The 18430-nt window shown below is 37.5% G+C and overlaps 1 protein-coding gene across 1 annotated transcript; it reads right to left on the bottom strand.

Moving 5' to 3' along the window:
* Positions 1-4372: 4372 nt before the first annotated feature.
* Smp_124940 (adrenodoxin, putative) lies at positions 4373-10932 on the bottom strand. Its single transcript, XM_018788820.1, has 5 exons — positions 10885-10932; positions 8000-8162; positions 7925-7967; positions 7638-7885; positions 4373-4563 (listed from the first exon to the last, which is right to left on the bottom strand). Exons 2-5 carry the CDS (start codon positions 8079-8081, stop codon positions 4460-4462), a joined length of 477 nt encoding a protein of 158 aa, XP_018646502.1. The 5' UTR covers positions 8082-8162; positions 10885-10932; the 3' UTR covers positions 4373-4459.
* Between the last annotated feature and the right edge of the window lie 7498 nt (positions 10933-18430).

Raw genomic sequence — 18430 nt, 5'->3', positions numbered from 1 at the left:
TATTACTACTTGTAATCTACCCTTCAATATTTTGTATAAGTTTTTAGTATAGTAAGTATTGGTTCAAACTACCATTAATAATATATTAGGTGTTCACTTGAGAAATTTTCGGCATGGTTTGTCAAGAACGTCCTCAATTTTTACTGTGTTGTACTCAGCAGTTTCAGTAATTTCGTTCATCTAATGGGTAAGTACTAAAGGTTAGGAATGTAAATTTTAAGTCCAAACTTTCACTGAAGTTATACTCTCTTGCGTGCACGAATCTCACTGTTAGAAACAGGTTCGGCAGTCTAGAGGTTAAGCATTCACGTGTGGGGTCTTGGATGTGCACTGCTGAAGAGTCTCACACCAGGACTAAACGGCCGTCCAGAGCTTTTAGGTTTTCAATAGTGGTCTAACTTAGATCGGTTCGTGAATTTATTGATAATTATATCTGTCTGGAAGGAACTGTTCGGTGGGACTATACCTTAACGTATATCACTCAGCAAGTGGATAGAAAAAATGATTGAAAGCACTGGGTACGATGTATTTAGTGAACATCGAAAACGTTGTGGATAAACATAGTCAAGTTTTCTATCCGGTTTCAAAAATACATCTTGACTCTATTAAATGAAGCACTAATAACCTTTTTTGAAACCTTATTCACTGTAACTTGAATTGTTTGCAGCTGATTGAAACCCAGCAAAGTAAAATGAATTTCTTTTCTCCACTTGTTAATGTTATTGTTCTTGATCTAATAAAAAATATTAAAAGTATGTGAAGGCTTAACGACTATTTGGTTTTTCTTTAAGCTTGCAAATTCGCAAAAGAAGCTATTGCTGAGAAAACAAAATCCAACATCAGGTGGTTGGAGAAAATTACAACAAAATCACTAAGTTTCCAGCAAACTGGGACTCATGAACATATCTGTAATAGTTAGTAAACTGATGCACTCTGTGAGACAAGAAATCACAGCACTCAATGCCACAATTAGAGACAGACTGATAGGTAAAATGTAATTAGCATTAAGGGGTAGACAAGCATTACATGGATTACCATTCAGTGATTAATCTATGTAAATAAGATGCGATAGCAGATTGGAAGGTAAGTAATACGGCAGATGTCAGATGTACTCATTCTTTAGTTTTCTCCAAAGCTTGAGTTTTATACTCTTTAATTTCATTTCATTCCTTTTTGAACTGTATACTATATACTATTATTAATAAAGGTTTGAATATTCCTATGTTTATATTCAAGACTGAATTTTGACCAATCTTTTCTGGCATATATGCTTCCTGAGAGTATTGTTGCGACAGATGTATAGTGAAAGGAATTGAATTCCTGTCTCAACAGGAATATCAACACTGAGATACAGGCACATCCAACTGACGAGTGGCAAATAAAAGAGGATGCGCATCCTGATTTCCACTGTTAGCCACAATCCATATATCCTATAAAAGCGTACAATCTCTACGTTTAGTCCTTCTTACTAACATTAGAACTACTATTATGTTAGTACCTTCACTATTCATAGTGTTAATCTCATTCCGTTAGGCAGTGATGTTGTAGTGAACAAAACACTAGTTGGGGACAATCGAATGTATTTAAGCAAAGATTACAGACTATCTCAATAAATTCTGATTACCAAACAATGAACAGTCAATTTGCAAATTAACAACCAATTGTTTCAATCTTCACTGTTTCTTCTCTTATTCCATTGCTCATGCATTTTCCAGACGTTTGCGTTTCATTTCAGTTCTTTCCTCATCGGTCTTCTGCCAAAATACATTCTATGTCTGACCCACACCATATACTACTTATATGGATATAAGTAGACCACACCACACTCGTCCCCCCTTTAAAGCATTCGTTCATGCGGTGGTTCTGCTCGCCATGCCACTATCTTCTTTCACTGCAGTCTGTGCCAAACTCTCCGTCAGAATGTCGAGTCTGCGGCGCGCTGACCTCCATAGCTCCGTCGACCTGCCGGGGCACCAACATCCGCATCCACCCGGCACCTGGGACGTTCAACACCCGTACTCCACCGGCCTGCTGAGCCATCTACATCCGATGTCCGCCCAGCAGCCGCACGTCCCACTGCTCCTCTCCGTCGACAGCACCCGCTACAGCCAACGCCGCCCCGCCAGAACACTCCACTCGACGCCAACTCTCCACACCAGACTGCCCCAACCAGCACCTCAACTCCAGACCCGCAGCGGCGTCCGCAGAACCGCACCCTTCCTCCTCCCGGTTGGCAGCGACACCAAATGTTGTGAACGGAACACTAGTTGGGGACAATCGAATGTATTTATGCAAAGATTACAGACTATCTCAATAAATTCTGATTACCAAACAATGAACAGTCAATTTGCAAATTAACAACCAATTGTTTCAATCTTCACTGTTTCTTCTCTTATTCCATTGCTCATGCATTTTCCAGACGTTTGCGTTTCATTTCAGTTCTTTCCTCATCGGTCTTCTGCCAAAATACATTCTATGTCTGACCCACACCATATACTACTTATATGGATATAAGTAGACCACATCACAATGTGTCAACTTGAACCGATAGGTATTTTCCCCAGGTTTCACTTTATGTCCGAGTTCTTAAGAGGTGATGATCTGTTGGTGAAGCTCAAAATTTAGTAGTTTTTATATTTCCAAACTAAACACTATTGCTCTAAGGTACTTATCAAATAGTTAGAATATGAAAGATCATCTTGATGGAATCCACCCCATTGATGACAACACCCACAGATGCTTTTTAAACATGTTTGTCACTGAAGCACGAACTACTCATCTAAGTAGGTAGGTTGATGACTTTTATTTATCTTAGCTTCGTCTAGAATGTGGACCTTATTCATTCAAGAATCATTGCATTACCAAAAGAGTAATAATATTTTATAATTTAAGTGCATACGATAACGTCCAGTTTCAGTAGCATGGTTTGTTCTTGGAAGTCTCATCAGGCCTGGTTGGTGGATGTCTAACAAAATCTCGGGACGAATTCAGAAAGCCCAGTTAACTTTTGCCAACTTACGTCACTTATGGAGTAGAAAAGATATCCGTTTATTAACTAAAAAAAATGAGTTTACTGCACAACAGTTAGCTCCGTCTTTTAGTAGGAGTGAAACATGGTCCTCAAAAATAGAGGATATTTGTAGGTTACTAGTATTCAGTAATAGATGTCTTCGAAGTATTGCTAGCATATTTTGGGACTATCAAGTTAGCGACTCTGTAGTTACATGCAGAATATCAGGTAAGGATGACAAATCGGTTGAAGAAGTAGTGTCTTCATCGACTGAGATGGTTAAGACATGTATTACCTAAGCCCAACCACCGACCATCTTGATGCGCAGTGATGACGGATAAGGGAGTAGGTTGGAAGAAAGCTATGAGTGACCAGACCAAGGCATGATATCAGTCCATGAAGACACTGAGTATTAGACTGAAACATGTAGGTAGGAAAAGACGACCTAGTTGGGGTCCGCATGATCATCGTTACCAATGGTTAGACTTCTGGTTACATCGCTCAACACTATTCTCAATGGCGCAGATGCACTCACTTTTTGTCTTCCCTTAAATCATGAGTTTTTAAATCCCTCACAAATCCTTCCTGTTATTTTACCGATTTAGATTTTCTTTTAGAATTGTATGTTCGATGCCTAATTCATTTTGTTACTATTAAAACGGTTATTATCTCTACTACTCTGGGATCTCTGACAATTTCATCTCGCTGTGTTAATGGAACATGGGAACTTAAACAGATGTATAAATGTTCCAGGTTCCACGTTGCGTTTGACTGACTGAGAGTTTGTTCTGTAAGAGTACATCTATGAATCAACATCTTCATTTTCTAAATACTTCATTTCAGGTCCCGTGTACATACTAACCTATTTCATAAGTTAACTGAATATGGATACCATATCTTATTATTTCAATGGTACACATAACGACCATTACGTTGTATAATGCATTTGGACATGAATTTTTGGAAACAATCATAAGATAAATCCATGATTATCCGTCACGAATTTGAATAAACACCATGCAGCAATGCAATTACATGTTATTGTACAGCTTTTCAAACAATCATTTATGAAACGTTATACATATATATATTCGACACCACGTAATCTAAATGAATCAGTGATTCGTTCTTTAGGAGTATGATGGAGTTGTACATGTATGCTCTGCTAATGAACAAATTAAGTTAAATAGGACTGAACTAAATAACTTATAGTTTCGTAATAAACAGATGGTGTAATAAATCAGATTGAAATGAGGTATATCAATAAATTTACGCTAACGGAACCAAAAAAAATATAACAATGAAAAATATCAACATGCCAATTGAAAATTGACTATTACAGTGAAATGCAGAAGAAACAAGTTGTAGAAAATAATGTTTCTTTTATTTAATTCCTGTGATGGTACTACTATATACAATATACATAAAGTTATCTTAAGATGATGACAATTAATGAGGCTGTGGAATATGTCCATCTACATAGAAATTTCGTGTAGCCTTTGGTAAAGTGATTGTCATCCCATTTAGTTCTTTGGTCAGCATTATTTGGCAAGCTAAATAAAATTGATAATAAAACTATTTATTTAAAAGCAAGATGATGAAAGAGTTACACACAAAGATATACTGATTCTACAAGATCAATTTAAATATACGCATGTAAATTCAAATAACTGTATGCTTAAAATGTTAGGCAGTAAAGAGGTTTGGAAACTGAGCATAATTAGTAGGACTATGCGTAATGATCTAAAACTATCGGACGAATATCGGTTGAAGCGAAACTAAACTCAACATGTCCTTGAGATCAATAAATTTAGCCATATGTAAACTCAGCCGTTGGTTACCAATTAGAAACTAGAGCTAACTTGTAGATATTTGACTAGGTTGAAAGGTTACTAAACTGCTAACATATCACTAATCAAAGATATCCCTGTGAATATTCTTTTGAAAGTAATGATAGATATCAGTCAATACTCAGGAGGTAGCTTTATACCTAGAATTCAACCGAAAACCTTGTTAAGTTAATGCACTAAAAGCATCTTAAGTACATTTAACGATTAATAATACACAGACTATGAGTGAGACATCAAGACCATTACTCATCAACACATCTGTCCCGAGATTGAGGGTAGAACTAGTGATATTTGAAATTAGTAGGATGGGTTTTTATACAAGATATATTCATAACATTTCCTCGTTATGAAGGGTCAGATAGATTATTTAAGTAACCTAGTTAAGCGCATCTCACATGGTCTTCTCAATGACATTAAATTTAAAATGGAGAACTAGCGCAAATCAACTATATTTTCTGGACGAATGTTTTAAATAATAGAATGTCTTTAGAAGTTTACTTATCAGCTCTTATACCTCTTTTGATAAGCAATAGACAAACAAACGAAGCAGAACACTTATAATTCAAGATTTATGTGTCATGATGTTAAATGGGAGCTAAAGTGGACTTATGAAAGCTGACTTGCATTAAATGTTGGTTAACAGCAATATTACTTAAGAATAAGAATTGGTGTCCTCATAGGTAACCAATAACACGTTGATTACCAAATTAGACAGGCACTCCTTTTATTCTATACGTATGCTTAAGTAAACTAAATGATATCACTACTTGTATAAATAAGCCTATTTGTAAGATTCTACACATACAATAATTAAAGAGTAACCTCCGATAAGGTGTTTGCTATCCGCCAACCACCGGCAATAACATAACCATAAAAAACCTAGAAAAAGTCAGTAATACTTGGAGGGATAAGAAGCCACCTGAAAATGAGACCTGTGTTGTTGATGAAACAGTAGGTTGGAAGAAAACTAGGAATGGCCGAACCAAGATATGACATCAGTAGATGAAGTCAATAGCTGTTGGTTTGAACCAAATTGGTAAATGTAGATTACCTGGTTGGAGTCTGCTTGAAGACTAGGTGATTTGGATCAGAATCACTCACCATAGGGCAGATGCACTCACTATTTATCTTTCCATTAGGAATTCCAGTGTTCTTTCATACAAACCTTTCCATTCTGTCTTTCCGAATCTTATGCATATTGTTACGTTCTCACTGTTAATGACACTAAATTATTTTAATCTCTTTAACCATCTACGTTGCTATTTTTATCTAGTTGTGCTAACGTGGTATGGCAACCTGGGCCGGTGACATCTGTCTCAAATTCTAAGTTGATAGTGACTAACTGGAAATGTCACACTTACATTTCAAAAAAAATGACACTTACATAACATGAATTTTATATAGAACAATAAAGTCACTAACCAAACATTTTAGTGATATTTACGTTCACCTAGTTGTATTGACGTGGTATTTTCTTTTCATTCAATGATTTAAACTTGCTTAACTCTTATGATCTTAGTCTAGTACACAACATTTCCTTATATTCCTAAAATTTTCTATGTAATTCAACAACCAAGATCAGGTTTGTTTAAAAGTTGGAAAAACAACAACGCTACTCAAAACAAAGTGGAGCGGTGTTTTCATTCGTAGTCCAGTAGTTGAAAGTTAGTATCTCTACAAATTAGCTATGCTATCACCATACATTTTATTAACAGTTTTACAACTTTCTTTCCAACAACAGCAAACATCTGATATATTCAGCTCATTCAACTAAACAAGTTTTCACACTCGGTTTAGTTTGATAATCTTATGTACACTCGAATTTGTTTGTACCTTGAAGATAGTTGTTGGATTAATTCAGTTTATTTAATTCTAGTAATTAGACTTCGCTTCACAAAACATGTAGGTCCCCCGAATGCCCTGCTATGGCCGAGAGTGGGGAGAGTCAGCTCTCCCTCTCCAAATGTTCTCATACAACCACTACCAGGGAAGTTCTACTGAATACCTTCTGGTGGCGAGGGTGTTGTTTACGAAATTGAGAAGACCAAAACCGAATATACGGTGCTTTAACTAGGTTGGTGGACACGGAAGGTTCACCTAGGGGAGTTGGAAAACCCTGATTCTAAACCAATGGTGCACATGGGCTCCAGTATTCTGAGGGAGCAAATGGCGTATGAACCAATCGTCGATCACCGGCTACCATGGGACTGCATCTCCTCACGATGCTCCACTGCCTTGTGGATCAGACCTTCAGGTCAAAGGCTCCGGATGTGGCCTGATTCGGTCTGGGTACCCGGACAGTATCATAGCCCTCACACAAATAAATGAAATGACTTTTTGTGTGGCGCATATATATCTGATGCCCCCTTGTACCAATATTTGTGTTCAAATAAATGAAAAAACGTATATACAAAAAGACAGAAGAACTGAGGAAGTAACCCAACATTCAGTAGTGTTGTCTTTACTTTATTACCACATGGCTAGTAATCATTTACATGCATTTATATACTACTAGATAACTGCTAGTAGGAAAATCTTGTTAAACATTTGATGGCTCAAAAAAAGGCTCCGTATACGCAACAACAAAAATTGCCAAAATCCTAAATAGTTAGTTTTTAGACCGTAGGTTTTCAAAAAATGTCACGACTTAAGTGTATTATATAAGTGGTCATAAAAGTGGTCAGAGAGGGTTTTTTATTCGTGCAATGTAATCAGAATACCAAATGCTAAACAACCTGAGCCCTTATTGGGAAATAGGATATTTATATGTAACTTACATAACCTAGAGTTTTCTTGTAGGAAAACAGCTAGATCTAACATATCTTCCTCTCCTTCAGAAGCAGGTGGGAGCAGATCATAAAATTTTTGATCAATATAGACATGGCAAGTAGAACATGCCAGAGAACCCTCACAAGCCCCCTCTATTTCAACATTATGCCGGCGGGCTAATATCATTAAATTATCTCCAACTGCCCCTTCAACATGTCTGATGCTACCGTTCCGATCAACAAATCGAACGTTTACTCTAAAATTAAACAATTAAAATAAATATATTTAAAATTACATCGTGGAAGCAGGAGTGGAGTTTTCATTAAACTTTCTTGAGTCTATTAAACCTGTAAAATGAAAAGCTTCTTACGGTTCAGAAATAAAGGTTTGAGATAACGTCTGAATGAATTCAAATGATGGGAGAACTGTACATTACGTAAAACATGTGACATTTTAATTGCACGGACAGAAACTAGATGACTGATGCAGCCAACTTTTCCGATGATAGCGAAGATTGCGCTGAGCTGTTGAGGCTGAAAGGATTAGAAAAATGAAATTGAACGTTATGACACATCCATATTTATCAAAGCAAACTTAGAAAAACAGTGTTACAGAATGAGAATAGGCTGACACTTAGAAAATTATAACAAAACTGATAACTCCAGAACTAGTTCACCTAATTAGGATTATTGTTATCATTGTGAAGGGTACAAAGGACAACTAACCTGGTGGTTTACAAGACGCTTCCCAGTTTTGTGTCAAAATAAATAAAATATAAAACTTTCTTGTAAAAAGTAATTATGAATAAGTAACCTTACAAAAATACCTTTTGTTTGCAAAACACCGATGGGGGTAACTCAACAGATCAAGTTTACATAAATTGTTTGCCAACTACAGATTTATGTAGTTGACCTCATGTCACGCTATTTATGTGAGGGCTCCATACAACCTGGTTCCCAAACCAGAATAACTACACGAACCGAATTATGGACCAATAAAACGGTCAGAATGAATAGTGAGAATAGAAAAAAAGAAAGTAATAAGACTTATGGGGCCTAAAAACATGTACAAGGGTGACTGGTTCCAGGACGTTATCAGTAACTGAAACTTTATAAGGTTAAGTTTAAAAAACAGAAAACGACTCGATGGACAGGCAAAATATTTTGTCTTGTGATCATGAAGTATTCTTTAGCCCACTCTAGCCAATAAAAGCGATGTGATGATGGAAAAAACAGGCTTACTGGTGCGCTATTTAAAAAGGACAGCGGTATTGTTTCTCGATGAGTTAAATTCACTGTTTCGATCGTAAGTTACGCATCAAAACTACTGTTTACACTTTAATTGAATTTATTTCAGTTGAAGTGATACTGTATTTGTGTGTTTTGATCTTGCTTTTGTGTATTTACTGCATTAAAGCATTCTTGGTCGACTTTGACTTGATTTATTTGATCAAGGTTTGAGATTTGCTTTACATATCCATTTTGTCTACCATTTTAGGTAACTTTTAAGATGGTTGGCTTTTCTAACAAGTGTGGACAGCCATATTGTTTATTCCCTGTAGAAGGAATGAAATGTGATGAGTGTAAGAAGTGGTTCCATAAAATGTGCGCTCGCTAAAGTCCAACTGCCTATAAAAGGTGCTCAAAGACTAATTCTCACTGGCTCTGTATGTTTTGTTGTTCGAGCAAAACATTACTCATTCAAGAAGCAATTAGCCTTTTGGCATTATCTAACAAAAAGGTTGACGAGGGCTGTACCGGTAACATGGATACTGATAATGAAGAATGTGTCAGTGTCGTAAGTGCTGTCACGGCACGTGCCAGACATACAACTGTGCAACACGAAATAGAGCTTTCTACCCCGAAACAATTAATGAGCGATACACCTTTAGATATTTGTGGCCAGGTTGCTACAGCAGTGACTGATGATCCGGGTAGAACCATTATCGTCCCAAGTAGTTCTAATCTGGATGCTGCGACTGATGGGAAATGGATGATGTGGGAACGTAGAAGAAATGGAAAGGTTGCCAAAGAAAGCACCCAGTAAGTTGAAAAGTCTTTGTTGGACTCACATACTGAGTGTCAGATTACTCTGCTAAAGTCCGAAAGTAAGACAATATTTAGCCCTATCGTAGATGGGAAAAGTTTGGCCCCATCAAACATTGTTGTGAGTCATTCGCTCGACTCACACGACACTGTTACAAGGAAAGCTAACAGTAAGATGCCAGCAGTTAACAGACAGGATCTGACATCGCTGTCGAAAGCCGTGAACACGACTTTTAAAGAAGTTAAACACGTTCCTAGTTTAATTATTTGGAATCTAGAAGAGTCTAAAGACAATAACCCTGCTAAAAGACATGCACACGATCTGCAGTTAGTGGGATCTGTCATCAGAAATGTGCTGTCCAAAAAGGTTTCAGGGGCACATATCACGAAAGTAATAAGACTCAATAAATGGGTTGGAGGTGGGATTCAACAAAGAAGGATCTAGAATTTAGTACTCGGGAATCTTGAGGAGAGAGGCAATACTGAATAACACACACAAAACTCGTGATTCAAATATTCGTATTCGACCAGATTGGCCGCTTGAGGATCGGATCAAGTGGAAGAATGCTCTTACAGAGTTAAGAACTCGAAAGCTAAATGGCGAAACGAACCTTACGATTAAGGGTTTTCGGGTAGTCAGGTCTTGGAAGCCACTTCTTCCCAGACCTGTATGTATAGAACGTATGATTCCCGAAACGCCTTAAATGTGTGCTACACGAATGCCCGTAGTCTTTGGTCCAGGATCCAATTCTCTTACGTTAGCTGGTTAGCCCGACAGACTAGACAGAACAGCACGTAGGATGGATAAATTCTAGTTGTGCAGTTCGGCTTTATAAAACGACTCGTATAATATTAGTCAATAGTTTCTTGGTCACACTATCGGATAAATAAGGAATTACAATATAGGCAAGACCATGTCACAAGTGAAAGAAAACTAAGGGATAAGTTAGTGAAGGGCAGAATACACTGGTTTGTTAGTGCAAAAAAGCTTATTTTTATGATGTCCTTGTATTATAGTTGGGATCAGTTCGTCACAGGAACACTAACTTCCTACTACAGCTTCAGATTTTCATATCCGACCCTACTGGAACTTTTAGAGCAGAAAATTCAGTTCACTGAAAGATGAATGAGTAGTCTTATTTTTTAATCATATACTTAAAAGCTGACTACGTTGAGGAACTCAATTCTGAATTAAATGTTCTTGACATACTCTCCAAAATAATCCGTGACAAAGTAACGCACAAATTTAGGCTGCGAGCATTTCAGTCCAATATCCAATATCTCTGTCAAGAGCATGTATAAACCGATTGATTTCATTAAGCTCTCTTTTTCTTGTTTCGATATGGCTCCAGGTATTCGTTTATGTTTAATAGATGCCATTATAGCCACTTAATGGCACCAATTCTACTCATTTTCGTGGTTACTTGAGGATTAGTAAATTTTGTAGTTGAGTGGGTGTGTTTGTCTCAGGGCAGTATGGCTTTTGGATACTAGCAGCTGCCACGTTACCGGGTAGAAGGTTAGTTGATCGCAGCATAAAAATATAGAAAGAGATAATTCATGGACTAAGGGAAGACCATTGTTTCATGAACAGATGAGAAGGTTAATTAATTGGTAGTTCAGTTTCATCGGGAAAAGATAAGAGGCTGGATGGACCATTAGACCGGTAATAGTGATCTATCAGTTGATCTAATTTTCTTTCGGATGAGTATATAGATAAAGCTTCAATCACGTGTTTAATGGATGAATTCCACTCGTTGATGATTTGATGGAAAAGTCGATAGTCAACTAACAGGAAGACTATTCTCGGCTTGTGAACATTTTTAGGGTGTCCTCATAATTCTTCCGATTTAAAAGACAATAAAAATCAATACAAACTGAATTCAAACTTATCATTAGGTAGGTCGGTTGTTTGTGGAGATTTTTAGTAATTTTTTTATACACAGTTGAAATCATGGGTCAATTGGAGCTAGACCACCGTGGGAAGCCTGGGAACACTGGACGGCCATTTCATCCTATAGTGGGACTCCTCAGCGGTGCACATTCACGATCCCGCCTCGCGAGATTCAAACCCAGGACCTACCACTCTCGCACCAGAGCATTTAACTGATAGACTACTGAGCCAGCATCCAACGGAAAGGTGAATTCAATCCATCGGATGGCATGGTTCAGCCTTGCCTCTGTGGTCATTCTTGTGTAACTCACCGCTTTTATTCAGATCAAATATGTTGTCCTATCCCCGGCCTAAATGTGCTCTCCATCATATGTTGGTGATTGTTACGATGCGATGGGTCGGCGTAGACAATGATGTGCCTTCCACCTAAGATCTTATAGATTAGGCAGTTACATCATGACAAATCTACAATTTTAGGATCAGATCTATTATTACAGCAGTACTAATAACGAAGTAGACCATAACTCCAAATATGTTTATTTCAAAGTAGATGTATGTTCACATAGATTATAGATTGCACGATTTGATATTTTTCATCAGGCCACAACAACTATGAACTCACAGTTCAGTACCAAAACACAAACACATCTATTAACTTGTTGAATTATCCGCATGAATATTCTATATATTTATTTAGCAACTGTGCTTTGGTAATATTTTTTTGTAAACCTATGTTGTAGACTACAAGTCATGCCCTTAAAAATTGCGCGACACCCTATCGTGTGGATAGTCAACAAAGTTTTCTTGGCAATCAGTTTTTTGTCATTATTCCCATTTTTCCATTAATTCTCATGATTTGTACAGTTGCCATATCAAGCTAACGTAGGTTATTCTAACTTCGGCGCAGTCCGATTTACTCATTCCTAAAAAGCCACACTTAAACCTTGTTGATTATTCGGTTACTAACCCTGACTTTTTATATGATCGTGTATGTATTTACTATTCATCCTATTCATTACGTTTCTGTAAATTTTGTTCTGACTATAAATGTTAACTTACGCTATATCAAATCGAGTTGGCTCACTCGCCTTCTCCGCTGTTGGTCACTTCGTCTCATTTCATTTCATTTTCTTTCTCTGATGGTCTGTCTAGACAATGGAGTTTATTAAATATGAGTATTCAAAATGCATTCTTGTATTTTATTTATTTCATTCAGTTATTCTTCGACGCGTTTTAGGTCCATAGTTATATATGACGATGTAGAAATAATGGTTTAGTTAGGTATTGGTACATATTTCCTCGCTATCATAATAATAGAACCAATCCTAAAATTTTAGATCCGTCATGATGTGACTACCTGATCTATAAGGTCTTACGTAGAAGTCACATCATTGTCTATTCTGACTCGTCCAATTGCAGCAATCAACAACACGATTTTTAGTACTTCTGAAGAACACTTTTGGGCTGAGGATAAAATAATATATTTGATATGGCCAGAGATAAGTTGCATAGTATGACCACTCCTGAAAGGCTGAGACATGTCGTACAGATCAGATTGTTTCCATGTCCACCGTTACTGACTTCTTGCAAATACTACATGTTGAATGTCAATCTTTTCAGTAATTACATGTTCAGATTCGAGAACCGTGTCGTTAGGAACCGATACCACTACAATGACTAGGGACATGTGCATTTTGGTAACACTCAGAATACGATTTAGCTTGAATCAGATACGTGGCTACTTAATTACTTATTATCAATCATAACATTATTCGTATTCTCGTTTAAGGAAGTTTGCGAACTGTTTTTGTCTTACCACGCACTAAACTAACCGAGTAACTTTATACATTAAACCCTGTTACATTTGTAACATTTTGATCTCGCTTATAAAATGTCACGTCTCTTACAACATATTTATCTACGGAAATAAATTAATATTGCTTAACTAAGGTTGCACTCGGTTGTCAGGGTCTTAGTCAAGAGCTTTATTGGAGTCAATGTAGGTTAAATTGATGGGTAACTAATCTTTAAAGGCTCATCAATTTTCGCGGGCTTCTAATACGGTTGTGAGACATGAAAAACCTGTTCTGAGGCCATGCTGCTTTTCGAAAAGCACTTGGTTTTTATTTGAATATCTAAACAACTGCCACTGGACACTCTGCTAACATCTTGACAATCACGTTAGTTAGAAATAGAGGCCGGTAGCTCAGAGGCTTGTGTTTCGTACCTGTTTTGAAGACAAGACATACTATAGGGCTCTTTCAGTCTTTCGATAATCTACCTTGTATTACGGATAGAACGAAACATATACTTAGAGGGTTACTATAACTTCTGGTATTTTTAGTGTTCTACCATGTGTTTCATTGGGTCCCATGAATTTACCGTATTAAACTTATGTAGTAGACCGAAGATATCGAGTCCTTCATCGGTCACATTGTCCAGAATGTGTGGGAATGTTTTGTGAACCGAAGTGAAGGTCATCTGTAGAGTTAACTCTCCTTTGCCTTCCTGAGTTCTTTCTATCTCTAAGAATATGAAATCTTCCAAGTCACGTTTTATATAGTATACAAACAACGTCAGCCAGATTTTTATGACTGTGGTCATATCTAGCTTAACAGAGTCTATCCGTACATCCAGCTCTGACAGTTTGTTGAGTGGGCTCCGGGAGTCTGAGTGGTAGATCCAAAGATCAATTAAATGTTCTCGTGCTGCAACCAAAGTTCCCCCGGCGTCATTTTCTATCGGAGCATCACCACTCGAGAGTGTGTAACTCTCAGGTCCCTCTCTTTAGCATCTACCTTTAGTTCCCCTCCTGTTTATTGGAAGCCACAGAATATGAGGGAAGGCATAGGAGATTATAATAGACACAAGAAGTACTTGACGATATGCCGTAATAATAACCGTGGTTATTCATCAAGCGTTCATCAGATACAGCTGTTACAAGAGGGAAATGATTCTCCATGTGTGATTACGTGATCATCAAGCCTCTTCTTAAAGCCATCCATTAACAGTTTATGGTCGCATCGGTTGGGATGACATTTCAAATGAGGAGACTCTTAATGGGAAGAAACGCAGGAATGTTTGGTTGTTCGCTCTGTAAGATCCAAACCTAGTTCCGACTAGGTTAGGATTGCTGAACAACTGGCTAGTAAAAGTGAAAAAACTCGCGGACCGCAGTCGAAATCAGAACAAGACGATTGGGGTCATAACGGTTCTAAAATTCATCATATATACATATGTACAAATTTACCTAAACAAATATTACCACCCAGTTATTCAACCAACAATTGATACCAAAATATTCAATCTAAATTACAATGAATGGCAAAGTGGTAAGAAATATATGAAAATTACCGAAAACACCAAAAGGTAAGTGTTATTTTATCCATTCTGGATAGATCAAGTAGGATTCCGTTTGAGCGGCTGTTCTGTAACACAAAGTGTTTCAAATTCTGGGAAAGTGCTCCAACTTACAACTAAAATGCACGATCCCAGTCAAAATCAAACCGCACAATCAAAGAGCGAACAGTCAATATGGCAGCCGCCAGAATAATATCAATCAAAACAAATTATATACAGTTCGGTTAGAAACATGGAAACTCAACGAAAACGATAGGAAAACCGAGAAAATTAAACGTTACAGTCTCAATTGGCATCAAAAAAGTTAACAATATGTACAAATAAAGAAACCATAAAGAAGAAATTGCAAATATATACATGGAGGGATTTTCACCTTCAAAATGGATCTTACACGCTCTTTGACGTGGAATATTCAGAGTATTGACTCAATGAGAATGCTGATATGTTCTGGTATTATACTTGTGGTGGAGTGGCTCGGAGTGCATAATATGTTGTCCACTTTTATCAAATCACCTCTTATCCCCCCGTGGCTCAGTGAAGATAACCCCATGTATTGGAGTTTATCTTCGTAAAATTTCATTAAGTTTATCATCTACTCATTTGTAAGCCTCTGCACTTGATCTTAGAGATTTATTTCTCTTCCGAAACGGGGAGGCCTGATGACATTGCGGATGTCAAGATGGGGCCATGTGCTTATTTTATACAATGTTGGGAACAACTACGGAGTGATAGTGCCAATTCGCCTTTGCATAAAGCGAGAGTTTTATTGACCTCACTTGCATCTCCCATGCAGTTCTAGCTGGCTCCTAAGCTCTTCGCGCTCAAAAGCCTGAGATCACATTCTCAGGAGGCGATTGAGAGCGGATTTACATGGAGGGCGTTTGTGCCTTGTGTCAAATGAGGGAAGTGTAAGTGACATGACTGTAGCATACAAATTAAATCAGTATGTAATGAGGAGCAATTGTTTGGTTTATTTTAGATACGCGATATCGCCTAGTCGAAAGCAAAACAAAGATTTTGGGTGAATGGGGGTTCTAAGTTTCATCATAGATTTAGATGCACATTATAACTGAAACAAATACTACCACCCTGTTATTCAACTGTAGTGACCTACTTTTGTGACGAGAAAGCGATTGGTATAATGGAAACAATTGTTATTTTAAACAATTTTGCCGGTGATTATTTTACTGTGCTTGTTTGTATAAGTGTACTAAAAACAATATCTTCCGATTGCCTGTTACCTTACACGAACTCACGCTCGGCAGTTCCGCCCATGAACTTTGGCACGTTTCGGTATTCTTTCGATATCACGCGATCGCCAACAAATATATCTTATTTCAACCGTCAACAGCCTTCTGGATTTTGGACTACCGGGGGATCCAACTCGATACTTGGTACGTAATCTTCCTGTAGTGGTGATCATAGTCGATCGCGACTCGACGCCATTTACACAACCAATAAGTGTTCAGCCAGTGGTCGAATCTAAATAACATTAAATATATAAACTGATAGAGGATATATGATAATTATTAAATGCAACAAAAAATGTTACCCTATACTTTCTGGACAATTCACGTGAAGATTGTTCGAAAGACAGCGTTTAAATTCTTTATAATACGATTGCTTTTGATTCTGGAAGAGTGCTTCACTTCATAATTCCAGCCAATTCAAGCAGCACAATAAAAAAGGAGCCAATCAATGTGGCAGCCGTTATAACCAAATATAGACTAAGACAACATAGATATAATTCGAGAAAAAACATGGAAATGCAGTGATGAGGTAAAGAAAACTAGAACAACAGTACAATACAAGTAATAACATCTTAAATGGAATCTAAAGGTCAACGAACTGTTTATGGGGAAGAACAAAAAAGAATAAAACACAACAGCGTGTACGTGGAGGGATTTCCGTTCATAAAACTTTCAAAAAAGATCTTACAGTACCTGTCTGATGAACTAAAAAAAAGACGTTGAGGGTTGATGATCGACTAACAGAGTGAGTCCTAGACCTTCCAATGTGTTCTGAAACTGCCGTACTGCTAATGTTTACCCGCCGTATATCCTATATTTTGGTTCAGTGTCTTGCAGCCATTTAAACCCCGTTGCCAAAGACTGATGAGTGTTTTATGCTCATCGTTGTACGACTCTACAGATTGTCAAGTCACACTCGTCCACAGCGGTGCTTATGAGTGCGTTGATGTACTTGTATGTGAGAAGAGTCGATTTCGCACTAACTTCATTAACTGCAGAGAATGCTTTTTCATGTTGTCGTCTAAATTGATAGTTTTTGGGTTTCCAGGAACTTGATCTGATAAATGTCACATGAGAGACGCGCAATTCAGTATGAACGATCTGTAAAACTTAACAGACCTCTGAACTTGTATAATTGCTTGCCTTCGATTGATTCTGGGTTATCCAGATCGGCCGTCACATTTTCTTGCAGAAGGCATATGCCTTCATCATCTATAGTATGTCTGAGAAAGTTCGGAGAGTCGGTTCTGGTTTGATATTTTTGAATGTTTACTTGAATGGCGTGTTTTCGCAGTTATTTGAAGACACGATCTAGATGCGAGAGATGAGATTCTCAATCCTGACTTGCGATTGAACAGTCATTAACGTAAGCATGCACTAGGTCGAGAACCCTGAGTACGTCTTTGATGAAAGGTCTGTATAGCATTTTTTAAACCGAAATGTAAGCGCTAAGAGATTCGTATAGTCAGGAGGTAGTGACTATAGTCGTTTGAGATTGCCGTCTTCAGTCATAGGAGTTTGGTGAAACGCTTTAACCAAACCGATTCTCAGTAGAACAGTTGTACCCTTCAGGATATTTGTCAGGCCTCAGACGTTGCATGGGGTTACGACCGAGCATGGTTTCACATTCAGTTTTCAATCCACTCATGTCTGTAGGGCAGAACATGTTAAATTATAGCTCCTTATGTCAGAAGGGATTTCATGAACCAACGGTATTGATGTTGATTTATTTATGTAAAATACCTTTTTAAATCATGTTAAAAACGCTGAATTGGTTTCACTTCCTACCGAGTAATCCTATTACAAGCAAACTAGATAATTCGCTAGAAAAGAAGCTTGCTCGATACGCTATAAATTCTAGAGACAAAAACATGGACTCAAACAGCTTCGACAAAGAAGAAAGACAGCCATTTGTGTATCACAATACTATTTTCAGCGCTATGTTTTATAACTACACATAGTCCAATACTTTCAAGCTTCTCCTTGCACTACCTTCATTTATATACTTCTTAAGTGAGCTACTTTTCTCGACGAGAACGCGATTGGTATAATGGAAACAATTATTATTATAACCTATCGTACCAGTGATTGTTTTACTGTACTCGTTTTGTTTAACTGTATCAAAATCACTTTTCGTCCTGTTGTCCATCTTGTTCGTTCGAACTTTCTTACGCTCTGCCTTTTTGCCTGTACTCTTTGGCATGTCTCAGTATTCTTTCGATAAATAAATATACCTTATCTGAACCAAATAC

The sequence above is a fragment of the Schistosoma mansoni genome, assembly GCF_000237925.1.
Source record: "Schistosoma mansoni, WGS project CABG00000000 data, supercontig 0137, strain Puerto Rico, whole genome shotgun sequence".
NCBI lineage: Eukaryota > Metazoa > Platyhelminthes > Trematoda > Strigeidida > Schistosomatidae > Schistosoma > Schistosoma mansoni.
This window is presented reverse-complemented; position numbering and strand designations above follow the sequence as displayed.

Bases quoted from the DNA above. Each gene is read 5' to 3' on its own strand.
- Smp_124940 (XM_018788820.1), bottom strand. From the start codon at position 8,081: ATGTCACATGTTTTACGTAATGTACAGTTCTCCCATCATTTGAATTCA. The intron at 7,886-7,924 runs GTAATTTTAAAT...GTTTAATTTTAG, and splicing joins TCCACTCCTGCTTCCACGAT to AGTAAACGTTCGATTTGTTG. The intron at 4,564-7,637 runs GTAAGTTACATA...AATTTTATTTAG, and splicing joins ACAAGAAAACTCTAGGTTAT to CTTGCCAAATAATGCTGACC.